This window comes from Grampus griseus (assembly GCF_964374135.1).
Source record: "Grampus griseus genome assembly, chromosome: 16".
Taxonomy (NCBI): Eukaryota; Metazoa; Chordata; class Mammalia; order Artiodactyla; family Delphinidae; genus Grampus; species Grampus griseus.
Genome location: NC_139010.1, coordinates 72,548,054 through 72,571,765, shown reverse-complemented (window position 1 = coordinate 72,571,765; position 23,712 = coordinate 72,548,054). Strand labels below are relative to the sequence as shown.

Below are 23,712 nucleotides of genomic sequence, written 5' to 3'. Positions count from 1 at the left end.
TTATTTTTAGATTTCATATATATGTGTTAGCATACAGTATTTGTTTTTCTCTTTCTGACTTACTTCACTCTGTATGACAGTCTCTAGGTCCATCCACCTCACTACAAATAACTCAGTTTCGTTCCTTTTTATGGCTGAGTAATATTCCATTGTATATATGTGCCACATCTTCTTTATCCATTCATCTGTCGATGGACACTTAGGTTGCTTCCATGTCCTGGCTATTGTAAATAGAGCTGCAATGAACATTGTGGTACATGACTCTTTTTGATATATGGTTTTCTCAGGGTATATGCCCAGTAGTGGGATTGCTGGGTCGTATGGTAGTCCTATTTTTAGTTTTTTAAGGAACCTCCATACTGTTCTCCATAGTGGCTGTATCAATTTACATTCCCACCAACAGTGCAAGAGGGTTCCCTTTTCTCTACACCCTCTCCAGCATTTATTGTTTGTAGATTTTTTTTGGTGATGGCCATTCTGACTGGTGTGAGGTGATACCTCATTGTGGTTTTGATTTGCATTTCTCTAATGATTAGTGATGTTGAGCATCCTTTCATGTGTTTGTTGGCCGTCTGTAGATCTTCTTTGGAGAAATGTCTATTTAGGTCTTCTGAGGCCACCACATTTTTAACAAGGGTACAGAGTTTGTAAAACGTCTTCTTGCACCATGTCGCTGCTGCAAAAATTATACCTGTGGAAGAAAACCTTTCCAGCATGAGGCTCGTTTGCTCGTGGAAACGTGACCTCAGATGAGTAAACGGCTTTTGGCCCGCTCGCTGGGATTCGGACCTCTCTGAGTGAAAAGCTTTTTGCTACACCAGGCAGAGTCCAAGTGACTCTCACCCAGCAAATCCACTCAAAGAACCTCCTCCCCTCCATGGGCTTTTAATGAGCTGAGAGTGAATCAGTGGTCAGACCAAAGATTTTCAAAGTCTAGGGGGTTTGGGGCTTAGCAATGAGGATCTCCTTTTAAGGTGGATCATATTTTAAACACAGTTAGGAGTTTCCATATTTTAAACACAATTAGGTACTCTCCCAACTCCTACCAAGTAAGATTCTATTCCCTCCGAATGAGAAGAGCTTGCCCCTATAAGCTAGCTCCCAACACATGCCGTAGTCTCCAAACAAAACAATTTACATTAATACCTGCACCCCAGCTGGAATTAACTCAGAGATTTCCTACAAGTACTGCACGTGTCTTCCTTATTGCTTAAGGTAAAAGAGTTTCATATTTGCCTGGTTCTTGAATCGATGCCTTACCACTGAGGCCTTGCTCCTGTCAAGTTGAATTTGGCTTAAGGAAAATGATTGATTTTTCAAAGTAAATTGGATGGATAGATGGAGAGTTGGGTAGATGAGTGGACGGATGGCTGAACAGCCAGAAGGGTGAGGAGACAGGTCTGGAGAGATGGCTGGATGGATAAGTGGGTAGGTAAGTGGATGAGCAGAAAGGGCTGGACGAACGGATGAGTCGATGAATACCTAGATGGGTAGGTAGGTGGGTGATTGGACGCATGGATGGATTGGTGGATACATTGATAGCTAAATATAGAAAATAAAACTTAGATGGAATGAAAGGTACTCACTCAGCCCTGCCTTCACCACTTTGCACTGTAATTCGGGAAGCCCCCAGTTTGGGCCGGAAGAGATTTATCACATTGTTGTTCCAGAGGAACTTGACCTTCTGGACTTTTCCTACATTGAGGTCCACATCAATGTCATGCATATGACTTGCATCTGGTCGGAGGGATCCTCTGAAAACATAGACAGAAAATGTTATATCAGCTGGCTATATGAATACATAGGATGACAGCAATTTATTTTTTCTTCAAACAACGGCTGCTGTTTCTGGTTTTCTGCAAATAGGTTGTATGACTTCATGCACATCCAGGGGCTGCTAAAACACAAATGTATTTGTGAAGAACAGACCTTTAAAAAATACTGGACTCTAGATTTCCACTGCCTTAGTTTGTCCCTAGAGGGAAGTTAAATATTTGGGGTGGTGTATTAACCCTATTAGTTCACTGCAGGACTATATTAATGCAATGTCTTATGTTAGAAGATGCCTGTGGGTCAGCCGAGGTCATTTGTTAGCCCCTCATATGTAGCACAGGAAGTTGTCAAAGAATTTTAACTTAACACGAAAATTATTATGTAAAAGTTTGTGCAAAATCCAGACTCTCATTTTACAGCGCGGTTATGCATTCATCCAACACACATTTACCAAGTATCTCATACGTCCAGCAAAAGTAGGTGCTGAGGCTACCACAGCAACGAGAAGCTGGCCTCAGGCTTCCTGTGTGTGTGTTGCCGGGAAGGGAGTTGCCATACAAACGCGCCTGGCCTAAGGAGAATTTGATTTTCCGAAAACCTAAGTCAGGAAGCAACGACTGACAATCCGAAAGGAGTTAGCATTTGTCTCATTTTAAATAGCCGGTTCCCCCTCTGGGCCTCACTCCTCTCATGTGTAAAATGGGGTGATTGAACCAGATGCTAAGCCTTCCTTCCAGGTTTGACATTCCAGGATTCAATGGTTCTGTATAATAGATGGCTAGATTTACAAAGCAGTTTATACCCAATCTTGTATGAAGAATCTATTATGGAAAGTATGGTCATTTCACTTTACTATCAAACTTACTTGAAAATTTCATATTGTTTTGAGTTTCCATTACTTCCATACAAAGCAATCCTGATGTACCCACTCACTTTCTTTTTTCCAGCCAGTGTGACAGATATCCTATATCTCCAACCTGTTGAAAGAAATACAATCATTCGAATAACTCCTCTTGTTGAAAAGAATGACCTCGTGGACGCAGCCTTGTTCCAAGCTCTACGTCCCCCGCGGATGAGAGGTAAGGGTGAATGTGAGTAATGATTTCCTTAAACGAGGTTTGGGGTCCTGGGATTCAGATCCTAGGTGGGGGTGAGGGACTCCAGAGGAAGTAAATCTTATACTTCAGCACAATCTCTTGTTGATACAGCAACGTATGTGCCCTGATGGATGCAGGGCAACTGGTTACTGTACCTGTGTACCCTGGGTACACATCACTGGCCATCCCCAGAAAGGCCACAGGGAGAGGGAGATGCTTGTGGCTACAATGTTTGGATAAATCACCTACTGCTCTTTTAGTTTATTGCTGTTTTCACATGCAACGGACATATTCTCCATAGAAAAACAACCCAGATAAATTAAAAAAAGAAAGAACCTTCATCAGCACCCCATCTACCTGCCCTGCATCCCAGGTCCTTCCCTGATGTCATCACTTTGGTCTCTATACTTAATCAAGTCCAGTGGTTCCCAATCAGGGGGAGATTTTGCCTCCCTGGGGACATTTGGCAATGTCTGGAGGCTTCTTTGGTTGTCACACTGGGGGTGAGGTGGGGTGGGCGTGGAGAGCTACTGGCATCTAGTGGGTAGAGACCAAGGATCTGTTAAACAAACTGCAATGCACAGGACAGACGCCTACAACAACGAATTATCCAGTCCCAAATGTCAGTAGTGTGAGGTTGAGATAGGCTGATCTAGAGCTTTCTCTTTCTCTTTCTCTCACACATCTATGTATATAAAAGAATATGGGCTTCTTTTCCCTTCTTTAAATAGTATGTGCTGTTATTCTCTATTCGCTCCACCCATCCCCACCCCAGAATGATTCCCTTTCTCCGTCCTGCCCTGTGTTCCGGAATGTTTGCCTCCCACCCCAGGATCCTTGCTGCTGGCTTTTAGCTGGGTTTAGCCGATACGAGGTGTATGCAGGAGGTCAGAAGGCCAGAGGAGAGAGGTGCGGGTGTCATCTCCCTGCCCCCCACCTTGCTCCAGAACCATGAGTCTGTCAGAAACTCCCTCCTTCCCTGTATTCTGAGAGCTGCACAGCCACCAGATTCCGGGGGCCTCGGCATCCCTTGCCCTTTTTTTTCTTGTTACAAAGAAAAATATTTTATTATAAAATTTTGGAAAATATGAATATGGGTAAGTAAAAATTTAACATGAAAATCTTGCTTGTTCCTTTAACCCTGCCCACACCTCTAACAGGAGGCCCTTCAGTAAAATCTCTCCATTTGAGCCACTTGGATGAGTTCTGTCTCCTGTTGGGACCCTGACTGATACATGACATGTTGCAGGCTGTTTTGTCGCTTGCCTTTTCACTAAATATGCCTTAGAGATCTCTCCTCAGCACATAGAGCTATCGCCTTCTTTTTAGCGGTTCTGTACAGTATTTGGTGGTTTACCAGTTGGTGGGTATCCAGGTTTCTCTCTCCAATCTTCTGGTATTAAAAACAGTGCTGCAGTGAACACCCTTGAGCACTTTCTCATGCAAGTATTTTCATAAGGTACACTCTGAGAAGTGGAATGACTGGGTCAAAGGAATATACATATAAGACTTTATAGAGAGTGCCAAACCGTGATCTTTCATGATAAACATTGTGAAGATCACATGAAATACTGTAAGTGAAAAGAGTTTTGTAAAGTGCCATATAAACTTTTTTTTTAATGTCAAAATCCCTTGAAAAGTAATTGCTCTTCTATTCGGCTACCGTGTGATATTAATTTTAACAAAATAATCTTGATCGTTTCGCTATCTTGTACTTTTTTAATGAGAAGCTGGGCAAAACAACAACAGAAATGCAGCGTGCTTGTGTGTGTGCAGGGGGACTGGTAGAAGATGTATTTAGCCGGAGACTTCTTGACTTACAGGGACTTTGCCCCGCCTTGCCCTCTTCTGTTAATGGATCCATCCTTCCCGCCACTGGGGTGGGTGGACATGTGACCCAGCCTGGGCCAATCACTGTACTTTATTCCATTGATCAGGATTTTTGGTTAAAGGAGTGAACTTGAGATCCAAGACAAATGCCATTCTACTGCCTTTCCATTATAGCTTAAACTGGTTGGAGGTGAGTTTCTGTCAATTGCTACCAAGGGTCCTAATAAGGCTGATACTCTGAAATTATTTGCAAGAATTTTTAAATGAGTAAAATGGAAACTTACGAGTAAAGTTACCACTGCTTCCTGTGTTCAGGAAAAAGGTTTGTCCCACAGCACTGGTTTTCCCCTGAAATTGGTCAGCATAGTGCCCCATTTTGGGGCATCCTTCAGTAGGACAAGGGAAACAGCCACTCTAGTGAAAGAAAACAGTCTGTCTGTGAGTCGTAGGCCTTTGACTCACCCATTTTCCTTTCCATCCTCCTGTCTATCCATCCGTCCATCCATCCCTCCCTCATCCATCTTCTCATCTACCTATTCTTCCTTCCATTCATGTATCCATTCTACCCCTTCTCCCACATCCACTGCTCCATGCAGGCACGCATCCATCTACCCATGCATCCTTGCACACACTGGGAACTTTCCAGAATGAAAAGTTGGGGATCTAGGGAAGGCCCAGCACAGTTCAAGTCTGCTGTCCCCCTCCTGCCCATCCTATTCCTGGGAGGAAGGCTCTGTAAGCCTCAGCATTTCTAGTGCCTCCTTTCATTAGCCGTGGAGTTACATCTCTGCTCTGTTCCAAGCCAAAGGGACAACACCACCATCACCACCAACTTCCCTGGGCGCCTGGTGTGACCTACCTCCTGAAACTCATTGTAGGATGCACAAGGGTAGCCTAGGAAGCCATCGGGGCTGAGGATACTGCTTGAGTAATACTTGTAGCTTCTTATGTGATTGCAAGCCACAAAGTCTTGGGTTCCTGAGAAGACAAAGGCCAAGGGCGCTAACAAGAGGCATTAAACTTTTGAAGCCCGAACCATTCTGACCCAGCGAGGAATCACCTCTGCATTTCACAGGTGGATGATGGTGTCCCTGAACACCTTGGTCACAATTCACAATTTCTGTCATTGACCTTGACATACTTCGGGGCAAGTAGAAAAGCTGGGGGCTTGTTTAGTAGTGGTGGTTGGCTGGAGTCGCTTTCCTCTCCCCGGCACTGTCTATTTTCTGGGGTGGCCCCCCCTCAGGGCTAGGCAAGTGTTAGGGAGTGAGAAGGTCTAACAAGCACCTCTGTCTAATCCTCGGGGGCCGGGCATGTAACGTAAATAAATAACGAAGGCTTGGGGGAGTGGGGAGCGTTGGTTAGAGATATATCATACTTCACCTTTCGCGTGAACCAAGCTTTTCTGTCTATGGTCTCAGGCTGAGAAATTCTTCCTTCTTACTCCTCCAGGCATGAGGTAAAAGCAACGGAGAGCAAGGTCACCATGGCCTCTGGCTACTCTTTCACCGTCTTTCTCTTTAAACCAAAGTCCTCTTGTTTGGGAAATTGTTTTTTCCTGTCTCCAGCTACTAGGTACAAACTTCCCATGGAGTGATCCACAGTGACCCTGGCATACCTGGGGACCACTGCTTGGGGGTCTGCTGGGCTCCATCCGCCACCCGTTGGGAAAGGAATGTTGCCCTTTGTGCTTGGGGGATTAGCTCTCCGTAGCCCCCCAGTCCCGCGCACCCCACACCAACACTCATTACCAGACAATAGGACCTGTTTCGAAGTTAACTGTCTCTTTCATCCAAAATTGCTGCCCAGGGATTCCATGTTAGAGAAGCAAGCGGATGTAATTGCTCCTCAGCGGCCAGGGTGAGTCGGCACGCACACAACAGAAGCACGTTCCAGCAACCGGCCACCTCTCTAATTAAACCTGGGCTCCTTCCTATTATGTGTGCCCTGCTCGTCCCATCGGAGAGGGGGCAGCCCTCACTGTGACTCTGGTGTTCTTTCAGAAATCAGATCCGCCAAGCAGCCCTCCCTCGAGTTACCCGGTGCTGAGCAGAGAGGAGGTGGATGTTGGCTATTGTTTTATCGACTCTGCTCTTTCACATGAAGCACATGGAAGATCAAAATGCCACGGAAGGCCGCTCAGCTCAAGGTAAAAAACTGGACACAGAGCTTGCTTTGCGCCAGGCCCTGCGCAGGGTCCTGAGGAGTCCAGGTCGCCCAGGCCACGGCCCCTGGCCTCGGGGAACTCCCCACTCAGAAAAAATAAAGACTAAAATGAGACGATCACAGACTCAAAGCCTCCACTTTTAGGGAGGAGAGTGGCGCCTGTTCTCAGGGGAGGGGCAACAGGAATAGCCCCGGGCCGGAACAAGGGGCGGCTAATGGAGATGGCACTTTAGGTCCCCTAACATTAGGGGTACTGAGCCTGCTCTCTCAGATAAATGGAGACACGCACAAGGCTCGTCCCCCAGACCCCCAGGCCTCCGCCTCCATGCACGTGCCCCTCAAACCCACAGGGCACGGCCGTCCTCCCCCTTCCCCCCATCGTCTTCTTACCAGCTCAGTCCCTTTCCATCCCTAGCACCTGACAATAGCAAATGGCAAGAAAGTCAAAACCCTCCACATCTTTGCTTATGCTCTGCAGATCTTCAAGGAGCCTGCACTGAAGGAAGGATGGGGGCCAAAGGCAAAGCTGGGTCCTAACTGATGCGCCAGTGCAGCCCATGTCTCAGCATCCTGCTAAGGGGGAGAAGGCGCAGGCTGGGCATGGGGTCGGGCTTTGCAGCCAGAAATTGGGCTTAAATATAAGGTGGCCTTGGGCAAGTTTCATCACTTTTCTGATCCCATTTCCTCGTCTGTAAAATGGGGCTAATCAGAGTAACTATCTCGTGCCACTGCTGTGAAAATGCCCGACACAGACCACACCACCTGCCTTCTCCCCAAGTGGAGCAGCTGCTGTCTTGCTTCCCTCATTTACATACCTTCCCATATTCCATTTATATCAATGATGGTTGACAAGGCATTTTTCTGACATCCAGGCATTTCCCTTCCTCCATTTGGGTAGAAATCCAGGTGGCCCACCTTTTGGCTCATTCCAAAACCTGAAACATTGGCAGCAGAGACGAGTGGGAGGGAAGTGGTCCCAGAGTCAGGTGGTGGCCACGAAGAGCGTTCAGCTCCTTCCAATGAGAGGAAGAGCCTTCTTGGCAACTTCTCCCCACAGTGCAGCCACCCTGTCTCTGGCTCTGCGGAAGTTCTCAGATGAGCACTTGGCAAGACAAGAAAGGAGGAGAGGGCTTCCCTGGTGGCACAGTGGTTGAGAGTCCACCTGCCGATGCAGGGGACACGGGTTCATGCCCCGGTGCGGGAAGATCCCGCATGCTGCGGAGCGGCTGGGCCTGTGAGCCATGGCCGCTGAGCCTGCGTGTCCGGAGCCTGTGCTCCACAACGGGAGAGGCCGCGTACCACAAAAAAATAAATAAATAAGTAAAAAATAAAAGAAAGGAGAAGGCCCTGAACAACAACGATACCATCATCGGTGTCCTGATACCATTATGCACCAGAAGACACATGTCAGGGCAGGGCTGGTGCACTTTTTATTACTTTATTCATTTTAAAATTTTGGTTTCTACATTATAGTGTTAACTGAGACCACATAAACTTTGTTGTTATATTGAGAACCACAGCATAATGGCTAGATGGTTTGGATTTTGAAGCACATAGACCTGTGATCACATCCTGGTTCTTCTTACACATCTGTGATCTTGACAATTACTTGATCAATTACTTTACCTTGTCGAGCCTCAGTTTCCTCAGCTATGAAGTGGTAATAACAATACCCACTTTTCAGGGTTGTTACAACGATTAATGAGCTAATGTATGCAAAATGTTCAATGCAGCACATGGTAAACACTTCATAAGTGATAGGATCATCAAAACCATACCTTTTATTGGTACATTTCATGAGTGGTTATGCAAGAAAATATTGAAAAAAGAATGTTAATTTTAGAAGAATTCAATTAAGGGCTATATTTAATCTCCAACAAAACAAACTGTAAGCAAAGCTTTGACAAAAGAAGAAAAAAAATGCAAAGATTACCTTTGCATTTTGCAAGTACAGGTCAAACATCAATAATAAATGCCACTCTGGATACTGACAGACTAGGGAAGGATGCAGAGTCTGGAGACGGAGGGAGCCTTCCACAGGTTATAGAAGCCTTTCGTCCTACCTTGGGCCTCAGGCTGACATCACTGGCACTGAACTTGCTGTTTGTTTGTGGCTGACACCCGTTTTGACTGGTTGGTTAACCATTTTGAATACCACCCTGTGGTATGTGTGTGCAGGTGGGGGAGGGTGGCAGGGGGCACATGCCTGGATCTGCTCTCATCAGTTACAGCCCTGGTCCCTGAGAGGTGGGGTGAGGAACTTACCCAGGAAAGGGATTATGGGAGCAGAATCCGTGTGAATCACATCCACAAACATGGCATCGGACGGGTCCAGCCGAACCTCCTCTGGCGTGCCCTGGAAGCATGGCTGTGCCGGGTCTAGCCCTAAGAAGGGGGAGGTGGACAGGGAGGCCGCACTCTAAGACCACCCAGGATCTAAACCCTGTACGCACAAAATCCATGGGGATTCCTGGGCGAAGGATCCCACGCCCCAGCAGTCATAGTTTGGAGAATTGAGTCTGTAGGTCCTGGTCTGCTTGGGAGAGAGGCTGGGACAGAAAGGCTGCCAGTGGGGTCGTTGCCTGTCACAGGACATCCAGAAATCCCCACTGCCTGGCGTCATGGAATATCGGGATGGTGCCCTTGCTCCCTTCGTCTCCCTTTTCCTTTCTTCCCTCACACACGTTCTGTTTGGCTACAGCTCTCCAAGACTGAGCTCCCGGGCCCGGCCCAGCTCCTCCACAGTCTCCGAGCCCTGCACGGCCCATTCCCCCGCGTCTGTGGTCATGGCCCCCGGCCTGCTGCTCGCTCTCCCACACTCTCCCACACTCTCCCAGAGCCCCTCAAACACGACCTCTTCATGGAAAGTGTAGCCTCTCCTTTCTTGGGTCATTCCCTCCTCATTGCACAGGATTCTTCTGCATTCGTTAATTCTGCTTTGACTTTTATTTGCCTACTTAGGTGTCTGCCTCCTGCACTAGACTGTGGATTTCCTGAGGCAGGGGCCGTGCCCAGTTCATCTTCAAAGACAAGCAGAAGGTGGAAGGAGCAGGGCACTCAGGACTCGGTGACCTACATCTAGCGCTGGCTGCTCAAGGCCAGGAGCCTGTCCTCCTTGCACCTGGAAAGTGGGGATAACAACAGTAACTCCCCTGGCAGGGTTACTGTGAAAATCCCATGGAAAGATCTAAGAGAAAGGACATTGCAAACTGAAAAATACCCTTTATCCTTCACCCGAAGCCTAGCCTGGTGCCCAGAGCAACAGACGCATTCATTAAATGCTGACTTGAACAGTTTGCCTAAGTTACATATTGATGTGGTGCACCAAACGGTTGTCTGTGTCTATGTCTGTGTATTCATTCTGCCTGGTGTTTCCTTCCTCCATTTATTCTTTACTGAGCACCTGCTATGGCAGGTCTCAGCTAGTCACTTTCATTTTCTGCCTGTCCTGGCACAGGGAAGACATTCAATAAATATTTGTGGAACTGATGAATTGATTTTTTTCAAAAATCAGCTCACTTTTTAAAAAACTTTGCCATACTCTACCAATAATAACCCTGAAGTCATGAGTTTAATGTGTTAGTTATATTTTTCTTTTTTTATAAATGTATTTTTGCTTACAATCCTGTATTTTCTAACACACGTGAAAATATATGAACAATTATTTTTCAAGTCCCCTGCACCACCTAAAACCAGTTCCAGGAGGATCGGAAGGGGCGCCCTTGGCCGTGGGAAGCGCGCGGGTCTCTCCTTCCACCGCCTGCTCCCCTGGCTGGGCCGGCGCCCGCCCCCAACCCCGGCCCAGAGCCCCTACCTGTGATCCTGCCCACGCGGCCCCCCAGCCTCCTGCCCGCCTCAGCGGCCGTGTGCGCGCCCAGGCTGTGGCCGATGAGGTGCACGTTCTCGGGGCCATAGCCCAGCTGGGTCTGCGGAGGGAAGGAGCATCAGGTCCCAGAGCACCAGGTGGGGATGCGCCGGCTCTCGGGGAGCAGGGATTGGGGCAGGACCCAGGCTGGAAACTCGGGAGGAACGACCCCCGGCTCCAGGCCGCCGCCTAGGACAGTGCGACCCGGCCCCTGGCTGGCCACAGGGGTAACGGTGCTCCCGGGGTCCGGCTGGCGCGCGGGGTAACGGTGCTGACCAGCGGCCAGCGCATCACCTGCAGGCCGCCCTGGCCGGGACTGGCAGTGCTCTGCCAGCTCCCACACGCAGCCCACCGCGGACCTCCCTCCCCTCGTCCCCGGCAGGGGCTGGGCCAGTGCAGAACGTGGTAATGGGCCCGGCTCTGGGGGTCTCCAGACTCGACCTTCCTGGAGGCCGTAAGGGACCTTCCCTGAGAGCGAAGACTCATCTGGGCTGAGAACTTCAGGGCAGCCCAGCCTGCTCTACAATTCCCAGAACAGCCTGCAAGGAAGGCTTATTTCAAAAGGGGAAACTGAGGCCTGAAGAGGTTAGTCTGCCTCAGGCCCCACAGCTAGGGATCTTCAGGACAACCCCGGAGGGAGGAAGTTTGCAGCTTCATGTAGCAAAGGCCCTTCTTGGGCTCCCGGCTTTCAGGCTCTGCCTCTACCCATGGGTCCCCAGGCTGCAACTGGGTGCCACGGGGTGCTGGCCTGCCCCTCTCCTGCCCCCTACCCACAGGATGTGGCCCAGGCAGGGGTTTACCGACAGCCCTTGTATTAAGTAAGCTATCTCCGCTCCCACGACCCGAGTGTTGTGGACAGCTTGGGTGTATCCTGTCCTGGCCCCGCGCTTCCAGTCCACACACATGCAGTTCACCTTCTCCACTTTAAACATTTTCTGGGAAAGACAAACATGAGGGAGAAACCAGTTTATTAACAGCCACGGGTTGCACACTCCACAGATAGGCGTTCACAACCGTCAAGCATCTAGCTTGTGTCAGAACTTTAACATTCCTCACACTCGTCCTGATCCACACCACAGTGCTGTGAACTGGGTATACTTACTCCCACTTAACAGATGTGGAAACTGAGACCTGGAACAGAGTGACTTGTCTAAGGTTTTACAGATGGTCATTGACACAACCAGGTCAGAAAGATGACTTATGAGGTCAGGGGTTAGCAAACTACTACCCGAGTGCCAAATCCACTCGGGTAGTAGTTTGCTAACTGCTTTTATGAAGTTTTATTGCAAACAGCCACACCCATTTGTTTACAGATTGTTCACCTCTGCCTCATAGCTACAACAGAAGCCATATGAACTGAAACCATATGGCCCGCAAATGCTACAATATTTATTACCTGCTCTTCTACAGGAAAGTTTGCAGACCCTTATACTAGATAGTTGGAGCCACAGAGAGGCTGCTTTTATGTTCCCAAAAATGCTTTGATGGGAGATATAAAGTATTGAGGGACAAGCTTAATAAGATGAAATTTAGACCGAGGTAGGAGACAACTCTCCCGGATACATGCATCTTTTGTATCATGTAGTGTGACCCAAGCACAGATACTGGTGCCTTGGGGGCTGGAGGGAAGAAACATCAGAAAGGGCTACATTATATCCTTTGTTCATTTGGGGAGGTCCTGGACTGCATTTTGAAGTTGGGAGTGGTTGGCTGGGGGGTCAAGGCATCATGGTGGACCACATACCCTTGGCTCTCCAATACCCAGGTCCGCGTAGCCTCCCTCTGGAACTCAGGAGGCACGTGTGAAACCCCAGACCAAGAGGAACAAAGAGCGCTCCGGCAGAAGCTGCTCGAGGTCTTATCCCACTGCAGCTTAAGCCTCTAAGAGCCGTGCCACGGGCACCTCCTACAGGCCAAAGCTGTAGACACACGGGATTGTGGTGTCTTGTGGACAGAAGACCTCGTTTCGCATTCCACGTCTGGATTCAACTTTGGGCAAGTACTGAAGTTTTCTTTGCCTCAATTTCTTCATCTATAAAATGAGAACCATAACTGTGCCTGCCTCACAGCGTGGCTGGGAGGGTTAAACGGGACAAGGACTGTGGAATGATTAGCACAATGCCAGACTCACAGTAAGTGCTCAGGAAATGGATGGTATGAATAAGAATTCATTACTAATATTCATGGTCACTATAGAGCTGCGCTGTCCAATACTGTGGCCAGGAGCCACGTGTGGCTCTTTACAGTTAATTAAAATGAAATAAAATTTAAAATTCAGTTCTTTGGTCACACTGGCCACAGGCCAAGTGGTCAGTAAGCACAGGTGGCCAGTGGCTCCTGATCCGGTAGTGCAGATATAGAGCGTTTCCATCATCACAGCAAATGCTTTTGGATAGTAGTGCTGCGGGGGGTAAAGTATTTTTTATGACATACAAGGGTTTTATATAAGCCATCAGAGACAAACGCCAGGTCATTTGCTGTTGTCTCCACCTCTGGGACTTTCTGATTGGACTCTGGGTCTTTTCAGCCTCATAAGGAGATGTTTGACTAGAGGTTCGTGGGTTGGGAGACCTTGACATTGGGTACCCATGAGAACCCGAGTTTTCCTCAGTGGTTTTAGGATGGACCCGTCTCTCCTGGGAATTTATCCTTTCCCAGCCTCAGGGGATGCGGAGTTTGCCTCCATGTGCTGGCGCTGCTCTCACCAGGTGAGGAGGGTGAATGCTTACCTTGCACAGGTCAATTATCCAGTCCTCCTCCCCCTTGTCTAGGAAGCCGTGGATGACGAAGCGTGTCTTGCGGTCCAGCTGGAAGTTTGAAGCCTCGATGGTGCTAAGGTCAGTGACATTGATCCGCTGGTTAAATGAGAAAAGATGAATTTGAGTGTTGGCCTTTCCAAGCCACAGACCCACTAGAGCCCATTCCCATAGCCAAGGTGACAGATTCAACTCCCACGAAGTTGGATGAGGCTAGAACAGGAGTTCCTGACTTAGGGTTGGAGGATAGAATTCAGAATGTCCAAGTTTATTGATTTTTCTATACTGAAATGTAGCATTTTTGTTAATTGTGAAATTGAGCAACAAACATAGCAGACTTAGCAATACACTGTCACCAATAGAGGTGGCAGATATTTTCATTTTATATTACAGTTGTTACAGATATTTAAAAATATCATCTGTACTCATTACTATTTAAAAGTACAGAAGTTATTAGACCAACCCCTAGCCCTTGTTCTTTAGTGAGATAATAAGGCAGCACGCATATTACTATATCCCATATTTATCTTTTTAAATGTTCTGATAACTGTTTTCCAGTATAGTTAGTGTCCTTTTTAATCCAATGTTTTTTATTTTATGCATTTAACCCTTCCTGCTCCGTTGAGGTGCATCTCCCCTCTGCCTGATGCTGCTGGCCCAGGGGTTCCTCAGCTTTTCTGTGCCAGGACCTCTTTGGCCATCTGGGGAAGCCTATGAGTCCCTTCTCAGGATTTTTTTTTTTTTTTTTGCATAAAATATATTTTATTTTTAAAAATTATTTTTTTAAATGGGGACTCTGGGTGGGTAGTTTGTCACCTAGAATCCGACAGTAGGTGACCTCGGGGACCTATAGACAGACACCCTGCTCTCTCAAACTTGGTTTGGGGTCAGAGCTGTGAGCTGCTTGAGTTCTGAGCAAGTTCTTCCTGTTCACTTCTGAGCACCTGGAGGAAGCCTGCTGGCCTCCACCTGGCAGGCCTTCTGGGAACTGAAGATTGCTCCAAGGGTCCCCAAATTTCTCCTTTGTCATTAAATGTCCCCTGTTCCCCTTCTAGCTCCTGAGGAAGGATTTACATCCCCCGACCCCTACCCTCTGAGGGGCTACGCTCCCTCCACTGCCTGGTTTGGAAAGAAGCCAGACCCTCTCAGGGATACATAGGTCTGGGTTTCTCCATAAGAGCTGCTCACACCCCCTTCCTCCCCAAACAGGGTTCTAATCCTTGGAAGCCCTGCACTTCTGTGCACAAGTGTGTGAATGTGTCCGTTTCCGGGTTGGGCGCCCATAGATTTCATCAGATACTCGAAGGGATTTATGATCCCGAGAGCTAAGATGGCTCTAAGTCTAACACTGGTGAGGGAGCGTCATGCGAAAAGTTCCAAGGCAGTGAATTATTCCTCAGACAACCATGTGAAGGCTCCAGCGTGGGCGCCCAAATCCCCCACCATGTGGTCATTCTGTGCCCCTCTTACTTGGTAGTTATTTGGATTCTCATTTGTATACAGAAGAAAGTGGGTGTCAATGTCCTTGGGAGACCAGGGAAATAACTTTAAAGGCCGCTGAAAGATGCTGGTCCATGGTTTTTCATCGGAAAAGCAGCCGAAAGGTTCGTAGCAGATCTCCTTTCCTGGGGCAGGAAGAGGAACAAACAGGACACGTGTGAGGTTCTGAGAAGGAGCAATGTCATCTCAGCTACTCGGGAGGACTCTTCAGGGTACAGCTCAGGGCTGGTGAAGGCCGCTGCTCATCTTTATCTTTGCTGTCGGTGTTCCTCAGACTTCTGTGGTGATAAGAACCACCTGGGGGCTGAGGGTGAATGAGCATCTTCACACTCCCAGGCCCCTCCCTCAGAGATTCTGATTCAGAGGGTCTGGGGTGGGGCCCGAGAAACAGCATATTTAATAAGTGCCCCTGTTCATCAGGCAGGTTGGGGAATCACTGAGAATTCCTGCCTGGGAACCTTCAGCCTTAAAACTACCTCTTGCAGGAAACTCCCAGATGGCCCTTTACATCCACTCATCAACCATCATGTATTTATCAAGTGTCTACGAATGCCGTAGCACAGAGATGCTATTCGATGAGTCTTGAGGTCTCTCTTACGTCCAGCACAGGCCATGCACACAGTAGGCATTCCTGGGTATCTGTCCAGTCCACATGTCTTCACGTCATCCTCCTATGCACCTTTGTTTTTTCCAAATTATTCTCTGCCATTTCAGATTTCCCTGTTGTTCTTTGAAAAGGTAAATGTCTTAAGAACAGGGAGAATTTATTTTTGCATCATACTGTGTATAGTAGGGGCTCAGTACATGCAGTTGATGACCTAAATAACCCCATCTAAATCCGAGGGTCCTTTCTCTAGTCCATGATATATTTTCACAATTATGTCACCCCCAGTATAACCAGGGGTGACATAATTTCAAATCCAGAGGATTACGATGGATTTTCTCTCTTAGTCTTCCTCAACTGATGGAGCCAATTATTAGTCATTCATTCAAAAACTGGTAATAGTTAATACTTGTTGTTTACTATGTGCCGGATACCACACTAGTGTTTTACCAGTATTGGCCTCCAAACAGCCCATGAGGAAGGAATGAATATTACCTTTATTTGACAGAAGAAGAGCCCAAGGCACGGAGACGAAAAGTCAGCTACCCAAGGCCACAGCCAGTGGTGGAGCCACGATTTGAACCCTAGAAGCTTAACTGGGAATAAAAGTAGGAACTGGGGAGCCATAGAGACAAATCAGATCGAAACCCGGCCCTGAAAGAGAGGAAACCTAACTGGGAAGGAATAATGACAGCGTTGAATTCATTCTGGGAAGAGGGAACCGTCCCACAGGAAAGGCCACAGGAGGTTAAAGCAACCTTGGCTTCAGATGGTAAGCGCAGGGGCTTCGATGCCAGGTTAAGATACCTGGGTGTTAGGTGGGTAGTGGGGAGGTGCTGGGGGTGCTGAGCCGGTGACTGGGGTGGGAGACAAGAGTAAGTGGCTCAGAGGTGGGGGAGCCTGGGGGCAGGGCTGTGGGCCTGGAGAGGGGAGAGGCCTTCTGACCTGATGGCAGAGGAAGTTAAGGAAGAGGTGGGGAGATGGGGCGAGGGGGTGCTGTCCAAGCCTGGTGGGGGACAAGTGAGTTTGAGGCATGGTGGGAGGCCCTGGTGGAGCTGCCTGGAACTTGGGAGGACTGGGGCTGTGCTGCTGGGGACTGGACAAGGGGGCAGTCCTGAGGAAAAGACACATGAGGAGAGCACCTGGAGTGACCTTTGGAAACGCCCGTGTCTGGGGCAGGAGGAAGCAGCAGATCAGCGAAGGAGACCAAGAGGGGTTGGAAAGGCCTGAGGAGCAGCCAGACCCCACCCGGGCTCTTCTGTCGGGGGCCGGGTCTGGCGGCAAGGCTGGGCTGGAATTCCAGAAAGGCAAGAGGGGGCTGGGGGCAAGCTGAGGAGACAAGGGGAAAGGGTCCGGATGCAGAAGCAAGCCCTTGCAGGGACTGGAGGAGACCACGTCTGTTCTTGGGGAGACTGTGCTCAGCAGGGTTTGGGGGCCTCACGAGCCAGGCAGTGAGGGGTTCTGACTGATGGGAGAGGAGGTGAGAAGACCCGGCAGTGTGGGAAAGAGAGCACCTGTGAGGTACACCTGCGAGGTACACGTGTGAGGAGGTGGGGGGATGGGCATAAGCAGATTCGGGCTCAAGGGGGCTTTGGTAACAAGGGAGGTTTCAGGACAAGTAGAACGTGGGTGTCTGCATCTCCTCTGGGCAGGAGGCCGGGCAGGACGGGAGTTCACAGAGGGACACGTCCACAAGATTTTAGTCTGCAGACGTGCACTTGTCTATGCCTAGGAACTGAGGGTATTGGGGACCTGACAAGAACGTCTCACTCTCCACCTGGCCCAGCTGCCTGCCACCTCCGTCGCCTGCTCCAGCCACTGGAGCCTTTGCAGGAGGACGGAAACCAAGCTGGACAATGCTGGGATAATCCTTGTTGAGCACGGTGCCCTGTCTCTACCACAGAGTCATCACTCCCCGACTGGTAGCGATTGCTGTTTCATGCAATAATGATAATGCTATTAATTAGGGAGAAGGTGATGAGGATGCCTCTGTCTGTCTCACCCAAAGGCCAGCCCAGGCACGGTCACCAAAGGGATGGTGACAGCATCCTCACCTCTGACTGTGGCCAGCAGGAGAAGGCCGATGGTCCAAGAGGGCAGCATCTTCGGGGATGAAGACAGAGACGCACGGACACCAGATGCACAGGCACGAGGCTGGCGGACAGGGCAGGCGGCCCTCAGCACACACGGGGCTCTCCCTCGAGGTGGGGACCCTGAGGCTGAGGCCTCCCTGCACACAGGGAGTTGGGCAGCGCCTCTCTCGGACCCTGCACTCAGGGTCTTTGCACTGCTGTGCTCCCCTGTTCTGGGCCACGTCCCCCTGGCAGCCCTACCCCTACCCGGCTCCCTGCCCGCGTGGGGCTGTGACTTACTGTGTGGCCCCAGAGCTTCCACCTGCAGCCCAGCAGGTTGGCCATGGCCTTTTATAACCAGACTTTATCCTTTGGATTCCTCAGAAAAGGACGGGGGTGGGGGATAGATAGGGCTCTGTACATGCCAGGTTGAACCTAGGTTATCATAAATACATAAAGCCAGCTCAGCTGGGGAGCAGGGCTGTTTATGAAGTGAGATTTGAGGAAAGGGAAACTGACTTTATAGGACGGCAAAGGGCTCTGTTAATCTGAATTTACAGGTACAGTTGCCAAAAGATTGTGTTCCCCAGGTGATAAGAGGGAAACTCCAAGCTGTAGTGCCACCCACTCAAAGTCCTCTTGGAAACAGGAAGCCCGAACTCATCTCATTGCCCTGCAGACACTGGCAGAGCCGTGCAGGAGTGGGCAGTCTGAAGCATCCGTTCAGTGGAAGCATCTGTTTTTGAAGACAGCCCTTGGTTACTTTGGGGGTGAGGTGGGTGGAGAGCATCCTTCCAAAGATGCTGGACAGAGTTGTAAAAACCCTGCTGGTGGAGGCACTCAAAAGAGTCAAATAAACACTGTTCAGATACAGCTTTGTTGGGAAACAATGTAGTTTATGACTCGGGGATAAGAAAGATGGAAGTGTTTGCTTTCCTTCAGGGCTGAGGGGTGAAAGCCAGGTGCTGCCCAGCTGTTTTAAAAATTGACATATGATTTAGATGCTCCAAAGTGTATACATCTTAAGTTGAGAACTTGAGTACAGTTTAATGAGTTTTGACAAATGTATACTCCTGTGTATACGCCCCAGATCGAAAAGCATTTCTAGCAGCCAGAAGTATCTCTGATGATCCCTGTACCACCACCCGCACAGCCATGCTCCGACTTCTATCACCATAGATTAGTTTGGTCTCTTCTGGGATTGCATATACGTGGAATTATGCAGTATGTGCTGGTTAGAGTTTTGCTTCTTTCGCACAACACGGTTTTGAGATTCGCCCATGTTGTTCCATGTATCAGTAGTTGGTTCCTCTTTATCGCTGTGTTATATGGTACATTTCTGTGTATCTATCACAGTTGGTGTATCCATTCTGCTTTGGTGGACACGTGGGTTCTTTCTAGTTTGGGACTGTTATGGACGATGCTGCTGGGAACTTTCTAGTCTACTACCTGTCTTTCGTTAGACTTGCACTCGTTTCTCTCAGGTTTGTCCCCAGAGGTAGCATTGCTGGGTCCTGGGGTGTGTGTGTGCTTAACTTTAGGAGCTGCTGCTAAACACTTTCCCACAGCGACTGCACCTGCATGAACTCCCGTTGGCAGCTGGGTGAGAGTTCCAGTTGCTCCGTATTCTACTCCTGCCCTTCAGTCTATCCCACAAGGTTGCCGGCAATTTCCGGAGGGTTTCAAGTGTAGAAAATGGCTTCTTTTTTTTGTGAACTTCCCTTCTGAGAACTCTGAGGCTGGAGGTGAGCAGGGTGGTGCTGAGGGAAGCCCAGGAATGAACTTCCTTACCTCAAGTGGGCTTAAGAAAAGTCAAGTTTTGTGGAACTGGTAAAGTGCTGATGAACCTGAGTGGGGTCACCTATACCTCAATGACCCCAAAGCCCAATGTTGCCACCCCACAGCTCCTGCGGGTGTCCTGCAGCTGAGGAAGGAGCTTAGTCCAAGGCCTGACACTCATGCTTATCAAGGACCCTACTGAGGAGCCTGGAATGGCAGTATGAGGCTGAATGGAAGCCCTGGACCCATGACGCGGGGCCGGTGGCTGCCCACCACTCTTGGGAAAACATACAAACTCCTCACCAGGGTGCAGCGTTACCTGGACCATGCCTCTCTCCCCTCCCTCCCCTTGAGTCTCACTCATTGAACTCCAGGCACACGGGCTGTGTGTGGTCTTTTGAAAGTGCCCATCTTGGAGTCTTCGCATACTCTGTTTATTCTTCCTGGAACACACTGCCCTCAGTCTTTCCCTGCCTAAACTGAAGTTATCGCTCAGGGCTCAGCTTAAATGTGACGTCTTCAAAGAAGCCTTCTCCAGTGCCCGTGGAGAAACCAGACCTTCCTTTACATCTCTTATCACGTTCCTTAGTTTTTCTTCCACGGAATGTATCCCAACCGGTAATTATATTTCAGGGATTATTTGTTTAGACCTTGCTTTGGTGGCAGGGTCAAGGTCTATAGAATCATTTATGTGTCACCAGAGCTTAGGACAGCGCCTGACGGGTACTAGGTGATCACTAAACATTTGCTGGATGAAAGGATGAAGCATTGGAAGCTAATGGTGAGCTGGATAACATCCGGATCTCTGCTGCCTTCTCCTCCCTGCTCCATGCCCCGGAAGCTGTCTCTATGGACAGCTCCCCTGCACTACTTGCCCTCGGCCTTCTGGTTGGGTTCGGTCAATGGGAAGGAGGTGGGAGGAGGGAGAGGTCGGGGTATTTCTTCCCCAGGCTCCCTCCCTTCTGTGCTGTGGTCGGGTGATGGCTGCACTTCCCTCCTGACAGCTGCAGCCCCTCTCAAGCAGCTCCTCCCCTGGCCCCAGCTCCTTCCAGACTCTCACGACAGCTTCCTCCCTCCAAGCTTCAGATTCCAGGGAAGTTAGAGCTCCCAGCTGCTGCTACATCCCTGGTGATTTAGTACCCCTAGTGGATTCCCTTAACCCTGTCCATAGTTCTGTAAACAGTCCCTTGGATAAGCCCTTGGACTGGGCCATCTTTTGTCACTGGGGCCCTGGCAGGTGCGTCTAGCCACTGGACACCCCCTGAGAGAGGTTGGTCGCAGTGGTTCAGAGGCCTGTGGTCCATCTGGTGGGTTAGCTGGGCTTGGGCACCACCCTTTCCTGACTCTATATTCCTAATGAGGACATTTCCATCCTCGTTAGGAAAGGGTTTGGACTGTGTAGTTGTCTGGTTTCACCACCCATCGTAATAGCAGCCAAGCCTTTCTGTGACTTGTCTTTTTTTTTTTTTTTTTTTGTGGTACGCCGGCCTCTCACTGCTGTGGCCTCTCCCGTTGCAGAGCACAGGCTCCGGACGCGCAGGTTCAGCGGCCATGGCTCACGGGCCCAGCCGCTCCGGGGCATGTGGGATCCTCCCGGACCGAGGCACAAACCCGTGTCCCCTGCATCGGCAGGTGGACTCTCAACCACTGCGCCACCAAGGAAGCCCTGATTGTCATTTTTGACAAAGATTTAGTGAGACACTTTCAGATAGTCTGTGGTTCCCATTGTCTATGCTCTCCTGGCTCCAGCTACAGACTGGTCAAGTAATCTGGGAAAACTCACCTGAGTGGCCAGTGGTGTTTCATCTGGTCAACAGTCACCTGGGAGGGCAGAGCTGGAAAGAAAGGGGAGGGTTATAGTTCATTTAGGCAAGAAGCGATTCTTGTTATTTCCAGGTCACCAGGCTCTGTACTAAATGCCAAGGGCAGGTCGTGGTCACCCCTGTCCTCAAGGGACCCACTGAGGCAGATTTGCTCAGTATGAGGAAAAGCTTTGTAAAGGTTAGAATCACTGGGAAGTAGGATAGGCCGTTGCTGGTGGGGCATGACCCCTGCCTTACTTGGATGACATGGTGACTGAGTAGACATGGACAGAAGCCAAGCATCAGATGAGGGGTGACTTAAGCGACGTACTTCTAAGGTCGTCTTCGAATCTGGGATCCCACAGGAAATTTTGGAAACTGCAACCTAGAGAAAGGACTCACCTTTCAATTCAAGCAAGAGTCACCCTGAAGGAGCGCAGCATCTAAACCCCTCTTTCAAAGTGGATAAGGAGTCATCCAAGAGGTGGCAATACCTAAGATAATGAGAAATAAGCTGAACACACACGTCTCGGGGATACAATCTCTGGAAGAGGTGCTGAGGGCGTGAGAGAGCTGAATATCAGAGGAGAAATAGGTGGTGTTGGTTCAAAAGGTGTCTTGAGAGAAGACGGCGGCCATCACATCGTAGCTCCTAGAGCGCCTTTCTTACTCCCATTCTACAGCCAAGGCAACAGAGGCCCTGAAAGTAAGGGGCTTAGTTGGGGTGAGTGGAGGAGGAAACCTTGATTTTAGGCGCCGCCTCCTACCGTGCAGCTGCTCTCTCCTGGAGGCCTCAGTTTGCTGCCCTGTAAATGGGGGAACCTCGGTGGATTTAGGAACACTGTCCCTGCACCAAGCTGACCCCACGGGGCTGGGCACCCCTGCCACAGTCACCAGTGGCTGGGGGCAGACCCACTGGGTGCTCTCAAGCAGTCCCGAGCCTGCCTGGTCTCTGTGACAGGTGACTCGAGGCAGGGCCCCATGCCGCCTCCCAGTTGGCTGCCCGTGGCAGGGGCAGCTCAGCTCCTCCTTCTCTGGGGGCCTGAGGTTCTGAGGTCCTGCCAGCTGTCTGCCCTGGGAGGGAAGGGAAGGCCAGCACCTGTGGGAAAAGTCATTCACTGGCCACATGTAGGCAAGCGGCAGGGTCAGAGCCTGGGGAGCCCTGCCAGCTGGCGCAGCCGCTGCCCGGGGGAGGGGATGGCTTGGGTTCTCCTTCGCCTGCACCCTGAGGCCTATTGAGACCTGTTCATTCCTTACCTTCATCACCTCTTTTATCTGTTCCCTCCCCTCGCCCTCGAGGGGCTGGCATCACGTCTCTCTAGAGCACCGCATCCGCCTCCCCCAGAGCTTCCTCCCAGCTCTGATCCTGTGGGTGGCTCCTTGACGCCCTCAGATGCGTGTTTCACATGTCTGTTCACTCTTTCGTGTTCATTTTTATGCGGCCAGAGCGTGCTGGTTGCTCTTCCAGCCTTGAGGGTGTAACAGGGAGGGAACAGAGTATCCTACTGCCCTGCCCTCATGGAATTGATGGTCCCTTGGGGCACAGACACTGATTGCCTAAAAGAAATACAATTTCAACTGATTGAACAAGCTAACAAGGAACAGCACACTGAAGAGGGCTTGTACCAGGGCTACGTAATTTGGGCTTTAACTAAAGAGAATAGTTTGCGGGTATCTGGTAGAGAGGGATCCAGTTTAAGTGGAGTCCAAGCTCCTAAGCTGGACATGCGAGGTTGGCCACTGTTATAGGTTGAGTTGGGTTCTTTGCAAAAAGATATGATGGAGTCCTAAACCCTAGGACTTCAGAACATGACCTTTCGGAGTTACGGTTTCTACAGAGGTAAAATGAGGCCATTCGAGTGGGTCCTAATCCAGTACGACTGGTATCCTGATAAAAAGGGGAACTTTGGATACAGAGACATGCACAGAGGGAGAAGGCCATGTGAACATGAACGAAGAGATTTGGGTGATATATCTACAAGCCTAGAAATGGCAAAGATCACCAGCAACCACCCAAAGGAGAGAGGCGTGGACAGCGTCTCCCTCACAGCTGCCGAAAGGACCCGAACCTGTGACAGCTTGGTCCTGGGCTCTCCAGCCTCCAAAATCGTGAGATCATAAGTTTCTATTGTTTAAGCCATGCCGTATGTGGTACTTTGTTATGGCAGCCCGAGAAAATTAACATGGCCACCACGTGGCCTCGCCCAGCTTCATTTCTGCTCTTCCCTGATGCCTTCCCACCCTACAAGTGCTTAGATGGAAGGACACACAGTTCTGGAATACACCTGTTCTTTTCCTCTCCTGAGCTTTTGCACCTGTGGGTTCTGCTGCCAGGGATGTCAGCTGTATCTCCCCACTGAGGAGCCCCCTGGGGTCCCCGCTACCACCCCCGAGGCTCGTTCCTCCCCCACCCCTCCCTGCTCCTCTCTGGCCACATTTGCTCTTCCGTTCCGGGTCCCAAAGCCAAC

At 49.8% G+C, this 23,712-nt stretch overlaps 1 protein-coding gene across 1 annotated transcript; it reads right to left on the bottom strand.

Annotated features, from left to right (window-relative positions):
* Positions 1 to 627: 627 nt before the first annotated feature.
* LOC309834544 (pancreatic lipase-related protein 2) lies at positions 628 to 17,694 on the bottom strand (the record flags this gene model as incomplete). Its single annotated transcript, XM_082673473.1, has 12 exons — positions 628 to 691; positions 1,587 to 1,754; positions 2,639 to 2,750; positions 4,985 to 5,114; positions 5,560 to 5,678; positions 7,682 to 7,801; positions 9,132 to 9,251; positions 10,681 to 10,792; positions 11,532 to 11,666; positions 13,461 to 13,586; positions 14,958 to 15,112; positions 17,646 to 17,694. 12 exons carry the CDS (start codon positions 17,692 to 17,694, stop codon positions 628 to 630), a joined length of 1,410 nt encoding a protein of 469 aa, XP_082529599.1.
* Positions 17,695 to 23,712: the final 6,018 nt, after the last annotated feature.